General features: G+C 38.3%; 1 protein-coding gene across 9 annotated transcripts in view; it reads right to left on the reverse strand.

The window, feature by feature from the left end:
• The window catches only part of DIAPH2 (diaphanous related formin 2), an 835399-nt gene that overhangs the window by 473599 nt on the left and 345235 nt on the right, over window positions 1–16565 (reverse strand). For all 9 annotated transcript variants that reach the window (XM_038415147.2, XM_043492689.1, XM_038415148.2 and 6 more), the window contains one exon: window positions 283–384. In XM_038415147.2, the coding sequence (XP_038271075.1) occupies window positions 283–384 (102 nt within the window). The remainder of the gene's footprint in view (window positions 1–282; window positions 385–16565) is intronic.

Genomic DNA, 16565 nt, shown 5'->3' on the forward strand with positions numbered 1-16565 from the left:
GCCGTTAATTATACATCACTGTTCCTTTCAGTGGTATAGTATAGAGTAGACTCTGTCAAGTACCTGTAGGGATTCTATTCCATAAGAAACTTAATTTCCTGATTTTGACAATATTGTGCTAAATAAATGAATGAGAGAGAGAGAGAGAGGTCCACAATCTGTGCAGTCTGAAAAACATGCATTAACAGTAATGAAAAAAAATCAATACACTATTTAAATGTTTTTCTTTTTAATGTATCTTATAAATGACAAACCCTGGCTAAATATTAGTCTAGTACATACCACAACTCCAAACTGTTCTGGCTCACAGAGATCATCATATTCATGCTTTAACTGGGCTAAGGCACTGAGTTCTTTCTGTTCAGGAAGATTCTTCACCAAATTCTGGAACCAAAGAAATAAAAACGCATATTACATTACCTTCATATTCTGCTAATTGTTGTGATTTTAATGAGCATTTGTTAAACATTTTATATTATACGATGTTCGTAGTTTGTTAGATGACTTGGTAATTAAGGGAATATTCTGAGACCCCCTATTTTTTCCCCATTTAGATATTTCCAATGCATGCAAACATTGATCTCTTAACATACAAGTAACACAATAAATCAGTAAGTTAGATGGGTTTATACAGATGTCAGCATCTCCACTAAACAGCCTCTGTGACAGGAATCATGATTTTCCAGTGTTAAGGAGTTAGTGCTGTGATCTCTGAACCACTGGCACCAACACATTCAAGTATTATTCAAGTCATGGGCTGCCAACTTTTTTTTTTTTTTTTTTGCCCCTGTGGTTTTATCTTCCTCATTAAGTTATAAATAAGGAGTATTATCTCCTTCCCACCCACATACAAAGCAAAATTTTACTTCCCAAAATAACTCTGAGCCTTATCCATAAAAGCAGTCTGCAGTCATCACTTAAAAGACATTTACACAGAAATGGAAACCATTCCAAAATTGTATAAGTCTCTGGGGCTTTAGCTATTAAGCATAACCTTTTCAACCTCTTCTCCTCTGATAATGCTAAGCAAGAATTAAAATTGGTTCATAAGCTCATCTCACTATACACAAAGAAAATGCTGCATGTATCATATGACCAATTGAACTCTGGCAAAAGGACAGGCCTATTTTGCATGCCCCTCTTCATTGCTTTATTTTGAATAAATATAATTTGGGTAGTACAGGTGTACAGAAATCCCTAATTTTATAGTTAAATCAATATATTTAAAATTTATTCTTGCACAGTTTTTTCTTTGTCATATGTAAGAAGAAAAGACTAGCTTTTTTTTTTTTTTAATTGAGCAGGATATACTTATCTGCTCTTAGAGATTCATGGATCTTATAGGTTTCCTGTTAAACACAGGTGTCCCGCTGGATCAGAATGTTGCCAGGCTGATAAAACATCTGTACTACTATTGTACACACTCATCAATACACTAGTTCCTAGTGGCTGTCCTTTCCTTTGCCTTGCCACCACAGATCAGCATTGTTCACCAATGACTTATGGTAGACAAACTGGGAAGACAGAAAACTGGAGCACTGATGGCAGAAGATAATATCTGAATCAGCTCTAGAGTAGCTTAAGGATTTTATAGGATCCCTTGTGATGAATGCTTAAGGACCCTTCCCCCCCCCCTGCACCTTTACAAAGCTGTTTCAGATAGCATACATACAATCTAGTCCACCTGGACTGCCTTTGCTGAGTTCCAGAATCTGCTATCTAATAGACTACATTGCAAAAAAAGGCTGAATACATTTAAGGCTGCTTTCCAGACCTACAGAAGGGAAGCCGAAGCAGAAAGGGATAAAAGTAATGCATACCCTAACTAAATGCAAGCCATTCTCACAAGCTAACATTACACTATCTTACTGATGTACAAACTCCTCTGGGCAGTGGACACAGGTCAAATGTCCTTGCTAAAACTGATAGGACTTATTACAGTCTCCATCACGGTTAACCAACATCAGTTGCTTGCTGACCCAAACTGTTGTCGACATGCATTTCCATATGTTTATGTTAAAAAAATCACTTTCATCATTGAATACATGTTGGAATTCAAATTACAAAAATTGTATCTCTGACTGGTAACTCACTACTCATGTTTCAGCCTACTGTAATTTTGTAAGACTGCTACAACTAAAGGTTTTTAAATGGAAAACTTCGGTATAGATGAGTCTGTGACACCACTGTAACAGTAGACTACAATCTTTCATGCATCATATCTTTCACTTTATGGTATCCCAGAAGTGGGTTGTAAAATTATTCCTGTTCATAGAACGGAGAACTTAACTACTTTCCACATTTTGGCAATTTTCCTACAGCATTCCCCAAACTTTATTTTCCTTAAATGTTAATTGCACACTTAAAGGTTAGTTAAGTGAAGGTATTGAACTATAATGTCCTTACTTTCTTACCAAAACCTAAATGTTCTTTTCCATCTCATATCAACTCATTGAGTCATGCTACTTGTAGTAGAACAGATTTGGGCTCTCCATGATTAAGTCCATCATATTGTACATAAATTGTGTTTAAACTGCAAAAGACCCTAGTTTATTTAGTCAAACTCATTTTAGAATGGCATAACCATCACTGTGCCTATGCCATCTAGAATTAAGTAGTGTTCTTATGTTTTCTTTTCTTTTTAACATTATGATTTCTTTTTCTCATGCTGGCTCTGTCCATAGACTTTATTAAGGAGAAACACGCTTGATTTCTTTTTTAAGGAAAGCCCTGGCAAAGACTAGACACAATACCACACCTGCTCTTTATTCTAGCTCCAAGATCTGCAACATACCTGTTAATCACAGATTCTAAAAGCATACTGTACATAGTTTTCAAAAAACATTATTTTGCTAAGATATTTGTTTTATACATGTGAACACAATGCCTAAAACCTTCAGATACAGAATGAATAGTTGGCAGTTGTGACTCAAATGACGAAAAACTTCACACTCACTGAGTTTGGATAGAATACTAAGAAAGTTTTGTATTGATTATATAGTACAACCCCTTCAATACCAGTTAGAAGCTTACATGAATTAAAAGCAGAGCTGGTAAAGTGTCAGTGCTGTAAGAAAAAAATAGAAATAAATATAATATTATGTGACCAGTTCCAGTCTAGTTTTCACAGTTCTGAAGAACAAATCTTTGTCTTTTCCTTATTTTTTCATAGGAAAAAATGCACTTGAATTGAATGCGCACATCGATCAAGATACACATTCCCATGAAATAAAAGTGAAAATGGAAATTTGCCCTGGCACATTGTCATGAAGCGCTTGCTCTATTTGATGCTTAAGTAATAATTATCTCTATTTGTTTTTTCTCTATAATAAATTCTCACCAATTAAATATCTAAGGAAGCACAAAGAAATTTAACTTTTGTGACTTTGGGGAAAAGTCATTTTGCCCATTATTACTTTCATTTTCCCTTTAAGAGAGGATACAACTTGAATTTAATTTACACAGCATTTCAGGGAACTGAAAGTGTCTCAGAATCTTTCAGTCAATGTCTTTTAATGGTTGCAACTGTCAAAATGCTCCTCCATAATTAATTTCCCTTTTCAAAAACAAAGCACTGACACAGTTAATGTAGTTTAGTAAATATGCATTTCAAGTTCTTCTGTTTTACTTGCATAATCCAATGTAACATGGAAAATACTATATTTAAAAAGAGCTGCAGGGAACAAAATAAGCAGACATAAATGCACTGAAGTTGCTTCATACACAGACACATGCACACATTATTTCTCCACAGGGGAAGTCTTGTGGTTGTTGTTTCAAAGCTGATTATAACAGTCACAAATGCATTAACAAGGTAACTAACTGTGCTTCAACTGCAATAATGTTAAAATGTGTTGAAAACAAGCAGGCTCACAACTTTTTTTTTTTTTTTTTTTAAAGTTTACCCAACCAAGAATTTTGTTTTTGTTTTAAAACTAAAGGTTGTAGAAATCTGTGTTTTGCTACTTGTGTGTCTACTTATTTATGAAATATGTATAAAAAGTAATTTAGGAATATTTTATTATAATATTTAATTTTAAAATTTTTAATCATGTATGTTTCCAAATGGTCTGGAATGCCACTGCAGCTAATAAAATGTATTACAGTGTATTAATAATATAGCAGAGTTAAGTCCTATACAGACAAATCATGCACAGAGATCTCATTATAGAAAGGAATATATAGAAAGAAAGATGGAGAAAGGAACACAACATACAAGCAGAGTGTCCAGGGTGACAGCAGGAACACAGAACGAACAAGACAGCTACCTATTTCTCGATTATATTTGAGTTGCAAAGTTAGTTATCTAAACTCAGGGATAGACATCATAGCAGAAGTGAATCTTCATTTAAATCCTTCAGCGCAGAGTAGCTCAGGAAAGGTGTTCCTTGAGTGAAGAGCAGAATGAAAGACACTTGTGGGACAAGTAGATCACTGACTGAAGGAAGAGGACAGGGAACAACAAAACAAGAGAGAAGGTTGAGTAAGGAGGGGCAAGGATATATAGAGCTTCAAAGGTGAAGATGAAAAGTTTAGTTGTGATGGAGAAGGGGCAATCATGGGGGAAAAAAAAAGGGTTGAAGTGGTCAGTTTTCCTTGTAAAAACTATTTTACAAGGACTAGTGAAAGATGATCGGATGCCCAATGAAGCTCAAATGAAGGAGGTTTCATTAATTTTCTTCACTCCTTTACCTCAGATTAAGATCAAGTCTACAATCTGGCAACTAATATCACATACCCATGAAAGACACTACTACTTTTGTTTGAACATCTTTTCTAAAATATCCAGAACTGTTTTAATAAGATACACTATAACCAAACGTAGTCTCATCTAATCATCAGTAAGTTTTTTTGTGTTCATCCCTCCCCAATCCAAGTTAACTGTTTAAAAGATATTAAAGCTATTAACTGAGGTACAAAGTTAAATTTGCTATTGTACTAATAAAAGAAAAAGCCTCTTCAAATAAAATTGTTATATTTCTATTTATCTTGTGTAATAATCATGTTTTTATTCCCCAGTAAAGTGTATTCATTTCCAAATTATTTTTACTCAGATTTATGATTAACTACATCTACTTATGAAAATTACATAAACTTTGGTACTAATTATCTTCTCTTTTTTTGTTGCTGGTTCAATTTGCACTTTAGAAGTAAAATGATAAACCATCTGCAGACAGCAAAAATGGTGTTAGAATCAAACAGACTGAACAAGCAAAAGAGTAATCCTGCTGGGATTACATTTAGAACAAATAGCAGATGTGTGATAATAAAATTATTTCTGCTGTTTATTATACCTCTGTTTGCATACATTCAGACTACAGCACAATTGCTCATTTATTATTAAGACCCATTTTCAATTTAAAATATCTGCATCATTTTGAGTCAGCAACAACTACAGAAAGCCAAGGCTCCTCTACAGGATAACTAAAACTCACCCCAAATACAGGTATTTACGGAGCTATGCATGTGTGCACGTGCGCGCGCGCACACACACACACACAGATACAGGTATTTATGGAGCTATGCACGCCTGCACACAAACACACAAATACCAGTATTTATGGAGCTATGGAAGCTGGGAAGGTTCCATGCGCGTGTGCACATACATCAGATACAGGTATTTATGGAGCTATGGGAGTATTGTATTAATAGCTCTCATTTTATGGGACTACCCTTTGGGGCTGGAATAAACATCCTATACAAGTCCGGGTACAGAGACCTCCTGGCTTGGAGTTTAATCTCCAACCAGACAATCTGCACCATCCTGATTCCCAGTTTTGCCTGCATACAAATTTTGAGAGCGGTAACAAGATAATTTTTGAGCTACATCGTCTTTTTCTTCAAGTCTCTTATTGACATCTGAAATGTTCCCCATGGAGAAGTTTGAATAATGTCAGGCCTGCACCCTTTACATCTTTCCAGTTAATTAACGCTCCGGCAGCCTGGAGAACAAACTGCATTGCAGTAATGGGGATTCATTGAGTATGTTTAACAGATCATTCCAAAATACACTAATTAATCATATATGGTTCCTGAGGACTAAGATACTTTACCCCTGGAAGGGGGAGAGAGAACGAACATCTAATCCTACATTAGATGGATAATTCCTTCTCAGAAGAAGTTACATCTCTTGCAGTTCTGAAGCCCAAGGAGTTCATGAAAGTAGAGGTAATTTTCTGAGAAATATGCAGAGTCTATCTTAATAATCAAACAATAATATATAAAACAAAACTATATAAAAGGTTATATTTTAATGTCACATCCTCGAACAGAACCATAATATAACAGAAGATGAAACTGTATTTCCAATTATATTATATACCTGAAGCTCATAACATATATAAATTATTTAAAAAATAGATTTCTTTTGACAATCTCTCCTATCAATATAATGTGTCTAATATATGTTCTGAAGATAGAACAACAGGGAAATGTTGGCATATGCTGATACATACAAAAAAAGGTTTTCAAAAGTACTTGTTATAAAATGAAAGTTGGCAACAATGTAAATCACACATCTCTAAAAACCTCAAACATAATCTCACAGAATGAAAGACATTAATATGCGAAGCATCTTTACAAGTCATAGTCTTTTTGTCTTTAATTCAGTCCTAGAAATAATCTTCAGATTCCTCACTATGCTAACACAGAATACCATTCCACACCTGAGGCATAAAGTTTAATACTGATCTAATGTCAATGATAATCCTGTTATATTACTTAAACCTCTGAAGGTAGCAGTACATGTGGATATGTTTAAATCTGTTTATTTTGCAGCTACCCAGAAGAATTAACTAACCCAAATAAATAAATACAATCAAATACACATTCCCTTGATAATTCTAATTAATCTATGAGAGACAGAGAGAATCACTGGCAAACTGTGATATTTTAAATTAAAAAAAAAATACATCACAGAGTAAGAGTCCAATGCTGTGGCTATTAAGATGACAAAAAGAACGATTATTTACCAGAAACTGAAGTTATCTGAATGTATATTTCTGCTTAGCTATACTGCAGAAGTTGTACATATTGCTTTTCAGGAGGTCCCAAGAAAAGTTGCAAAGTAAAAGCATTGCTAAAAGGAGATACACTTAAGCCTATGCATTCATTAGAAAATCAGTTTATGTTAGAACATGACTTTGAATAGCTGTGATTCAAAGGGTTAATCACAACTGGACAATGTGATGTTAAATGTGATTGTCCTTAACTAAAACTGATCAAAAACAGGAAATGCAAAAGTAACAAAAACATTGTGCACAGTCACGCTCATTGAAATTCTCAGGGGTATTTCCATATCAAAATTTGAATGCAATGAAAAAATGGCTAAAATTTAACATTTAAAAATGTACCAACTCTATTGCTAACAAAATCACACAAATATCATCATATTCACTTTCACATACACAGAGATAGCATGTTCTTCATAATAGGATGATTAACAGGTTATAGTTAAGGCTGTCCATTGCAATGTGATTTTCATTTCTTGTATGTGTATGATGAGAATAAGGACATTGTTTAATTGGAAATGCGATAGACACATAATTCATATGCTGGTGTGGCTGAGCATGGCAATGAAGATTCACGCTCTATTATGTTCATGTTGCTTTAACTTAAGATTTGTGTGCGTTTTTTTAAACCATTTGAGTGGTGTGGAAATACAGCTGAGACACTTCAACTCCAAGTTAAAGCTTTTCAATGGCAGTTTCCCAGTATTATTTAGCACCAAAACTTTAACTCTATTTGGCCTACATCTATGGGAGGGAAATCTTACTCCAAAAGACCTTACAAAGTGTACATGAGTGGGCCTCCCTTTCTGCAGACATTTTCAAGACCCTGGGTAATGAGGGACATATTGCAATTTCCTGGACCTGACAGGAGCAGTCTGTCCACTGTTCTTAGCCAAATAGCAGCCACATTGTCGGGTGCAGTGACTTCAGGGCTAGATGGAGTTTCTGGCTGTGATGTTATGAGATCACATCCAGAAAGTGTGGGGGCTGGATCAGAGGTTAAATGGACATCTAAAGCAGATCTTTCAGCCCGAACTGCCTCAGCCACTATAGAGATACCAGAATGATCATAGCTTTGTTATTTGAATTCAGAAATAACCCTGGTAATCAGAGGAAAGATGTATACGAAGTCTTTGTTCCATTGTAAGAGAGTCATCCAGTAGCAACCATGGACCCTCTTGAGCAAAAGTTTTAACATTTTGCATTGTCCTTTCTGACAAAGTAGTCTTCCATGTACCCCAATGATAGAATATCATTTCCATGAAGGATGTGTACAGGGACCATGTGCTCAGGAAATCTGCTCTCTTGTTGATTCCTGGAAAGTAAAGGGCCAATCACATCACACTATTTCCAGAAGTTGATGTCCTCCAGGCAAAAGGATGAGCATTCCATTGGAGGACAGGCAGGAATATTGTACAAGCTACCCCAGTGGTTCTGGACTCTAGAATGGTCGTGTGTAATCCCATGTTGTTTGGGGATCAGGTTTCTGTGGTAACATGACATGGTAGTATGACCTTTGTTTCTTATCACATTTTCAGTGAAGAACAGACATTCCTTAGCCCGAGCTGGAGAGTTTGAAGGCAAAGTTTGACAAGCAGCTTCACACAAATGAATGCCAGCACGTGGCCTACTACTGCAAGGTATGTTCATATGGTAATAGCTGTGGCTGTGATGATCAGCTCTGATGTGGCTCCTGACATTACCACCAAATTTGCTGTCTGGCTGACCCAGGTGACAAGGGAAGCAGAGGATGATTGTCTCCTTTGGCACCATGACTATTTTGATTATGTCTGCCCTGAGAGTCAGCATGAGCCCGTTGCCCCGGTCAAGGCTGATACTTGTAAGGCTTTCAGTAGGGGATGGTGTGTCAGTCCCTCAATGGATCTCAGAATGGCCCTCATGTTCTTCAAGAGGGTGAAGTGCTTTGTCAGCCTTCAAACTGAAAAGCTCCATCTCTTTGATGAGTTGCGCCTCTGGTAGGCTCATCTCAGGATTACATGGTCACAGCCATCAACCTTACAATCATGTGCTAGGCTGCTCTGGCAACCATCTGGCCATGAATATAATTTCCTTTATCTCCTCCCTACCATCATCAGGCAACTTGGACAAAAAGTAAGTTGACCTCCTCCTTGCCAGGACATTTTACTTGGTAAATAATGCTTGATAATTTGCCACCTATAGTTGCAATGACGCCAATTAATAAGCTTTGCCCCCAAAGAGATTCAACTTTTGGGGTCCTTTGTCCCTGGGTGTACATGTACCTTTCACTGACTAGGTTTCTCTTGTACCATTGTGACTAGTAATGACCTGAGGCACTGGGTGGGAAGAGAAGTGTTCTGAATTTATCTGGGGCTCTTGGTAATGTTTCTCGGCCATGCTGGAGGTCAGCTGAACAGTGGATGGAGTTTGCTAAAGGGCTTTGGCCAATTCCAGTTTGCCTTGGCTAATGGGGAAATCAATGCTGGCAGGGGACTGATGCAGTCAAGATATCACAGTTTGTGTGACTATTCACAGACAACCACCATCCAAATATCCAGAGTCTTTGGAAATATGAATTAGGAGATCCTAGGTCGGGGTGGGCAAACTTTTTGGCTGGAGGGCCACATCAGGGTTGCAAAACTATATGGAGGGCCGGGTAGGGAAGGCTGTGTCTCCCCAAACAGCCTGGCCCCCAGCCCCTATCCTCCCCCTTCCATTTTCTGCCCACTGACTTCCCCAATCCATCCAATGCCCTCTGCTCCTTGTCCCCTGAGTAACCCCTTCCCAGAACCCCACCCCCTATCCAACTGCCCCTTCTCCCTGTCCCATCTGCCCTGACCCCGCCCACTGACAGGCCCCGTGGGACTCCCACGCCTATCCAACACCCCCTGTTCCCTGACTTCCCAGACCCCTATCCACACCCCCACGCCTTAACAGGCCCCCCGGGACTCCCATGTCTATCCAGCCCCCAACCATTCAACCGTCCCCTCCTCCCTGTCCCCTGACTGCCCCCCGGAACCCCCCCACTCCCTGCCCCCTTACCATGCTGCCACACTACCCGGCAGGAATGGCAGGCCAGAGGGCTTGCGGCGCAGTGCACTGAAACTGCTGGGGAGGGAGAACAGCAGGAAAGGGGCCGGGGATTAGCTTCCCCGGCCTGGAGCTCAGGGTCTGGGCAGGACGGTCCCGCAGGCCGGATGCGACCTGCAGGCCCTCTCTCCTAGGTCGTCATGAAATCATCAGCCACTGGGGCTGGTTGGACAGCTCTGTCTTGAAATAATTAAGAGTCTGGCTGCTCTATCCCCATTGTCAGTGTTCTAGGCAGTGATAAGCACTGAAAAGACTGATCTCTTCCTCTTTCTGGATCTGTACAAAGTGAACTATCTATGGGACACGTGCAATGATGTCGAGCCACCATGACACATAAATTGGGTACCCTCCTACTTGTGTCCTGTCATGCTTGTGCTGGATCAGTGCTCTGTAGCAGGGTCTCCTGCACTTGCTCTGAAGTCATCTGTGAAAACTAGTCGGGAGGATTCCCTGCTCTGAGCTGGAGAAAATGCATAAAACTGCTGGAGCAGATGAAATTGGACTGTTTCTCCCTTGACTTGAAAGTCCTCTGTGTGAATGATTTACACACTGCACATTTATCAGAAAGGTGCGTCTTCCTCAGACAGAAAAGAACTTCCTTGAACAGAACATTTACATTGGCTATGCCTGTTGACAAGAGGAATAATTCTGCTGCAGGCTGGGCATAGCCCTAAACCTTGAAAGCTTACAGTTCACCATGATGATTCTCCACTGAACGGGGTATAGAAGGGGGTATGTACAACTATCTCCTCTATCCTTTTTCCTTCTTCTTTTGTTAGTTCTTTTATTTCAGATATTGTATGAGAGAGAGAGAGATCTTCACCAGAATAACAAGGATGACCAGCAGGTAAAACACTTGCCAGGTTCCCTTTCGCTGCCACATGCTCTAAGAATAAACTGAGGGGAAAATGTGGTTGCCCTGCCTTTAATGCTTTTGCATGGGAACACAAGGTGGGCAATGGAGCATGCAGACCTAGCACAGGAGCCATGCTGATACATTCTTGAAGGAGGATATTTAGTTGAAAGTTATATGTTTGATAATAAAGGTTAAAACTGGACATTTTTATATCTTAAAGGTATTACTTTTTTAAAATGGATGGAAGACATGGGGACAGCATTCTGACTACAGTGGAGAGAATCAGGATGAGGCGCTCACGGTGTTTTAGTGATTACCAAATGCTAGGGAGGCCAAAAAAGTGACCTGGGAAAGCTAGTCGGACACAGAAATTGCCTCTCAATGGAGAGACAATTTTGCTTCCTAAACAAGTTTTGCTGCAAGTCCCCCCTTCCCTATCGCCACATCCCAACACCAGAGAGAGAGCAGGGAGAGGAAGAGGTTTGCTGTAAAAGCAAACTAAGAATCCCTTCATATACCTGTACTAACGGGGAATACTGTCCAGCTGGCAGACTTACTGGGATATGCCAGAGAGCAACCTGGATATGGCAATTCTTGCCAGGCCCCTAAGAAAAGGATTCCTTTTGTCGAACCCCAATGGGGTTGCAGAAGACTAAGGGGGTAAGGAAAGTGGTAGTAGACTGGTGGTTTTATGAAGGCAGCAGCAGCATCCCTTGGCATAAATAACAGTTATGACAAACAAAATTAATAACAAAAGTATTTAATAAAACACTGCCATAAGTCTTACATTTAGTTTAACTCCACCTACATAGTAAGCATAGGATGTTATAACCAAGGTATTTTTTAGCTAGAAGGATCTGAAAGAAACAGGCTGCACAGCTACATGTCAAAGAAGAGTTATTCTAACTGCCTGTAACTCCTAAGCAGCTGAATAGAGTAAAGTCAAATTTGCCTGCCAGGAGAGGAAAGGTGTTGGAGAGTCTTTACCATAAGTATAAGTGTCACAGGATTGATGCTGGTGTACATTTGTACTATATAAAGATAATTAACCCCAATCACAACTGCAAGTCTCAGTGGAACCTTAAATATATAGTTGTTACCAATACCTCCGTAATAAAATATAACTGAACAAAAAAAAGGAAGGTAGTCTCATACAAACACAAAGAAAAGTGAAAATGAGCAAGATAAAGAGTGTTCCATGGACATATTAAATGAATCTTTACTATCCTAATTTTAGTTATATATGTAACAGTTCGGAAAGAAATTTGTTCAAATAATATGATCCAATAAAGCAGCATAAACTAGAAAAATATGAATGTATTTTGAAAAAAAATATGCAAATTCATAGAAGTTAACATAACTGGGGACTGATGCCTTACACGGTCATATATTAATCAGTCTCTGCAATAACTCCTGACTTCATCACACTTGTTATATGGCAACACAAAGCTGAACCCTCTTACAGATTGCCAGCTCACAATACTGAGAGAACAACTATTCCTTTGGCTCCAGGATGGACAATCATTCACTGAAGACTGGTAACTTTTCAATATTTTTATCGCAAAACAAAACTGACATTAAAAATAAAACCCACACACACTTCCTTGAGTCACAAGAAACAGGTCAGCCTGAGCAATCATTTCACTCTTGGGAGCATACTGCTTATTATGCTACAGTTCCACCTTAATAAAATAAATTCAGATAACCAAAAAAACCAAAACAAAACAAAAAACCAAACCAGACTTTTGTTATATTGGAGTTAGGGTTGAGAGTATAGGAACTGAAGGGTACTGAACTTTAGAAGCATATACTAATTATACAAAAACAATCGGTAAGGCTTTCTCCTGGTTTTGGTCAGTAATGAGATTAAAGAATTTCAGAGATGGATAAAATCCTCTAAGAGTTACAGCAGCTTCCTCTATTTTGTACCAAGACTGAGAGGGAAGTGCAAGAGACATGATGTGACCTCTATAGGTATGTCTACACTCATTAAAAACCCACAGCTGACCCATGCTAGCTGACTGGAACTAAGGGCTCAGGCTAAAGAGCTGTTTAATTGCATGTAGATGTTCGGACTCAGGATGCAGCCTGAGCTCTCAGATCCTCCCATCCCAAAGGGTCCTAGAGCCTGGGCTCCAGACCAATCCTAAACCTCTCCACTACAATTGAACAACCTTTTACCCCAATCCCAGCCAATAAGAGTCAGCTGGCACGGGCCAGATACAGGTTTTTAATTGCAGTGTAGACATCCCTCGGCTCACGCCGCTTCCCGTAGCCCACATTGGCCTGGAGCAGCGAACCGCAGCCAGTGGGAGCCACGACCAGCCGAGCCTGTAGACGCAGCAGGTAAACAAACCAGCCCGGCCTGCTAGGGGGCTTACCCTGGCGGGCTGCGTGCCAAAGGTTGCCGATCCCTGCCCTGTCAGTACACAAATGAAAGGGCTAAAAGACTTTTCTTCCTTAAAAAACAAACAAACAAACAAACAAAAAAACCACTTTTGAACTCCACTGGCAAGTTTTAAAGCCAGTGGAGCATATGTGCCATTCTGCTATGCATGTTCCATGAGGAAATAACTTTCACTGTCCCATGCACTAGATTTTGCCAAAGTATTTTAAAGTAAAATTAATTTGCAATGTCTAGAATTAGTTGTTTTGAAGCTTTGATGGAGCAAAACACTGTTAGAAGAATTTTCAAAACATTACCAATATATTTTTTTAAACAGATCTCTTGCAGGTATCTTGTCAAAATAACATTAAATTTGGGTAAAATTATTATTGTTGACATTTTTGTGACTGGGCACACTTGCAAAATCTTAAATAAAACACAACTTATCTACTCCTGCCCCCCATGAGGATTGAAAGGTGAGGAGAATATCATGTTAATAATTAGGTCTGTCGATTAATCGCAGTTAACTCAGGCAATTAAATCAAAAAAACTAATCGTGATTTTAAAAATTAATCGTGATTAATCGCACTTAAATAGAATACTAACTGAAATACATTAAATATTTTGGATTTTTTTTCTACATTTTCACATATATTGATTTCTATTACAACACAGAATAGAAAGTGTACAGTGCTTACTTTATATTATTTTTATTACAAATATATGCACTGTAAAATGATAAAAGAAATAGTATTTTTCAATTCACCTCATACAAGTACTGTAGTGCAATCTCCATCGTGAAAGTGCAACTTACAAATGTCAATTTTTTTGGTTACATAACAGCACTCAAAAAAAACACAACACTTTAGAGCCTACAAGTCCATTCAATCCTACGTTTTGTTCAAACAATCACTAAGACAAACATGTTTGTTTAAATTTATGGGAGATAATGCTGCCCACATCTTACTTACAATATCACCAGAAAGTGAGAGCAAGCATCTGCATGGGACTTTTGTAGCCAGCATTGCAAGGTATTTACGTGCCAGATTTACTGAACATTCCTATGCCCGTTATGCTTCAGCCACCATTCCAGAGGACATGCTTCCATGCTGATGCTCATTAAAAAAATAATGTGTTAATTAAATTTGCGACTGAACTCTTGGCGGGAGAATTGTACATCTCCAGCTCTATTTTACCCACATTATGCCATATATTCCATGTCATAATAGTCTTAGATGATGACCCAGCACATGTTGTTCATTTTAAGAACACTTCCATTGCAGATTTGACAAAACATAAAGAAGGTACCAAAGTGAGATTTCTAAAGATAGCTACAGCACTCGACCCAAGGTTTAAGAATCTGAAGTGCCTTCCAAAAACTGAGAGGGATGAGGTGTGGAGCATGCTTTCAGAAGTCTTAAGAGAGCAACATTCCAACGCGGAAACTACAGAAGCTGAACCACCAAAAAAACTAAATCAATCTTCTGCTGGTGGCATCTGAGTCAGAGGATGAAAATGAATATGCATCGGTCCTCACTGCTTTGGATTCTTATCAAGCAGAATCTGTCATCGGCATGGGCATACGTCCCTTGGAACGGTGGTTGAAGCATGAAGGGACATATGAATCTTTAGCACATCTGGCACGTAAATATCTGTGACGCCGGGCTGCAACAGTGCCATGAGAATGCCTATTCTCACTTTCAGGTGTCACTGTGAACAAGAAGCCGGCAACATTTTCTTCCGCAAATGTAAACAAACTTGTTTGTCAAGTGATTGGCTGAACAAGAAATAGGACTGAGTAGACTAGAAGGCTGTAAAGATTTACATTGTTTTATTTTTGAATTCAGTTATTTTTGTACATAATTCTACAATTGTAAGTTCCACTTTCATGATGAAGAGATTGCAGTACAGTACTTGTATTAGCTGAATTGAAAAATACTATTTCCTTTGTTTTTTACAGTGCAAATATCTGTAATCAGAAATAAATATAAAGTGAACACTGTACACTTTGTATTCTGTGTTGTAATTGGAATCAATGTTTGAAAATGTAGAAAACATTCAAAAATATTTAAATAAATGGGATTCTATTGTTTAACAGTGCAACTAATCACAATTTTTTTAATCGCATGATTCATGGCGATTAATTTTTTTAATCATTTGACAGCCCTATTTATAATATAAATCAATAAGTCTCAACCTTACTATGGATTTCGAAATTTTGTTCTCACTGTTCATTGGAAAGGGACTGGATTTTGTCCACTGTGAATATTTTAATAGTTCCCATTTGAAATATCCAATCATGAAGACGATAGGACATGGTCCATATGTTTTGGAATAAATGCCACTGATGAAGAATTAGCAGTACAAGTGCTTATTAAAATCCAATAAAGCATTCAGGCTCCAGTAAGCAATGGTCATAAAGCACTTTGAAATTACTGGATGAAAGATCTATTATATGTGCAAAGTATTTCAACACACAACAACTAGGCTATAGGAACATGGAAACTGCCTCAGTTACTGACTCAGGGCTGGTTTACACTATGGGTGTGTCTGTGGGGGGAGAATCGATCTAATGTACGCAACTTCGGCTACGTGAATAACGTAGCTGAAGTCAACGTACTTAGATCTACTTAAGGTGGTGTAACAGAGTCAACACTAGAGCAACTGGCAGTCGATTTATCACTTCTATACTACACATAAGTAGACCCCTGCTGCATCAATCACTGCCCATCGATCAGGCTGATAGTGGACAAGCCCTCAGAATCGAGAACCATTTACTCCAGTATCTGACAGAGGCCAACACAATACAATTCAGAGGAAGATTCAAGTACCCTGAAGTGGACAGATGTGGAATAATTTCCACCTTGCCCACATTGGATTTCATCTTCCTCTCTAGTAAATGATCTTAAAACCTGAACCAAGAGTTGCTCAAAATTTGCTAGCACTAACTACAGCAACTTTGGATATTCTTGCTAATTATATAAATGTCCAATCCTTTTCTGAATCATACTAAGTTTATGGTCTCAACAAAATCCTATGGCAAGGAGTTCCACATTCTAATTATGTGCTGTATTTAAAAAAAAACAAACAAAAAATCCATCACTTTTGCAAGTGCCATCTAATTTCAATCAATATCTCCTAGTCACTGTGTTATGAGACAGGGAGAATGACGCTTCTGATCTACCTTCTCTAGACCTTTTGTTCTTGAAGACGCCAATTTTTTTTCTTTACATGAGACATCTCC

This window comes from Dermochelys coriacea, chromosome 9, assembly GCF_009764565.3.
Source record: "Dermochelys coriacea isolate rDerCor1 chromosome 9, rDerCor1.pri.v4, whole genome shotgun sequence".
Classification (NCBI taxonomy): Eukaryota; Metazoa; Chordata; order Testudines; family Dermochelyidae; genus Dermochelys; species Dermochelys coriacea.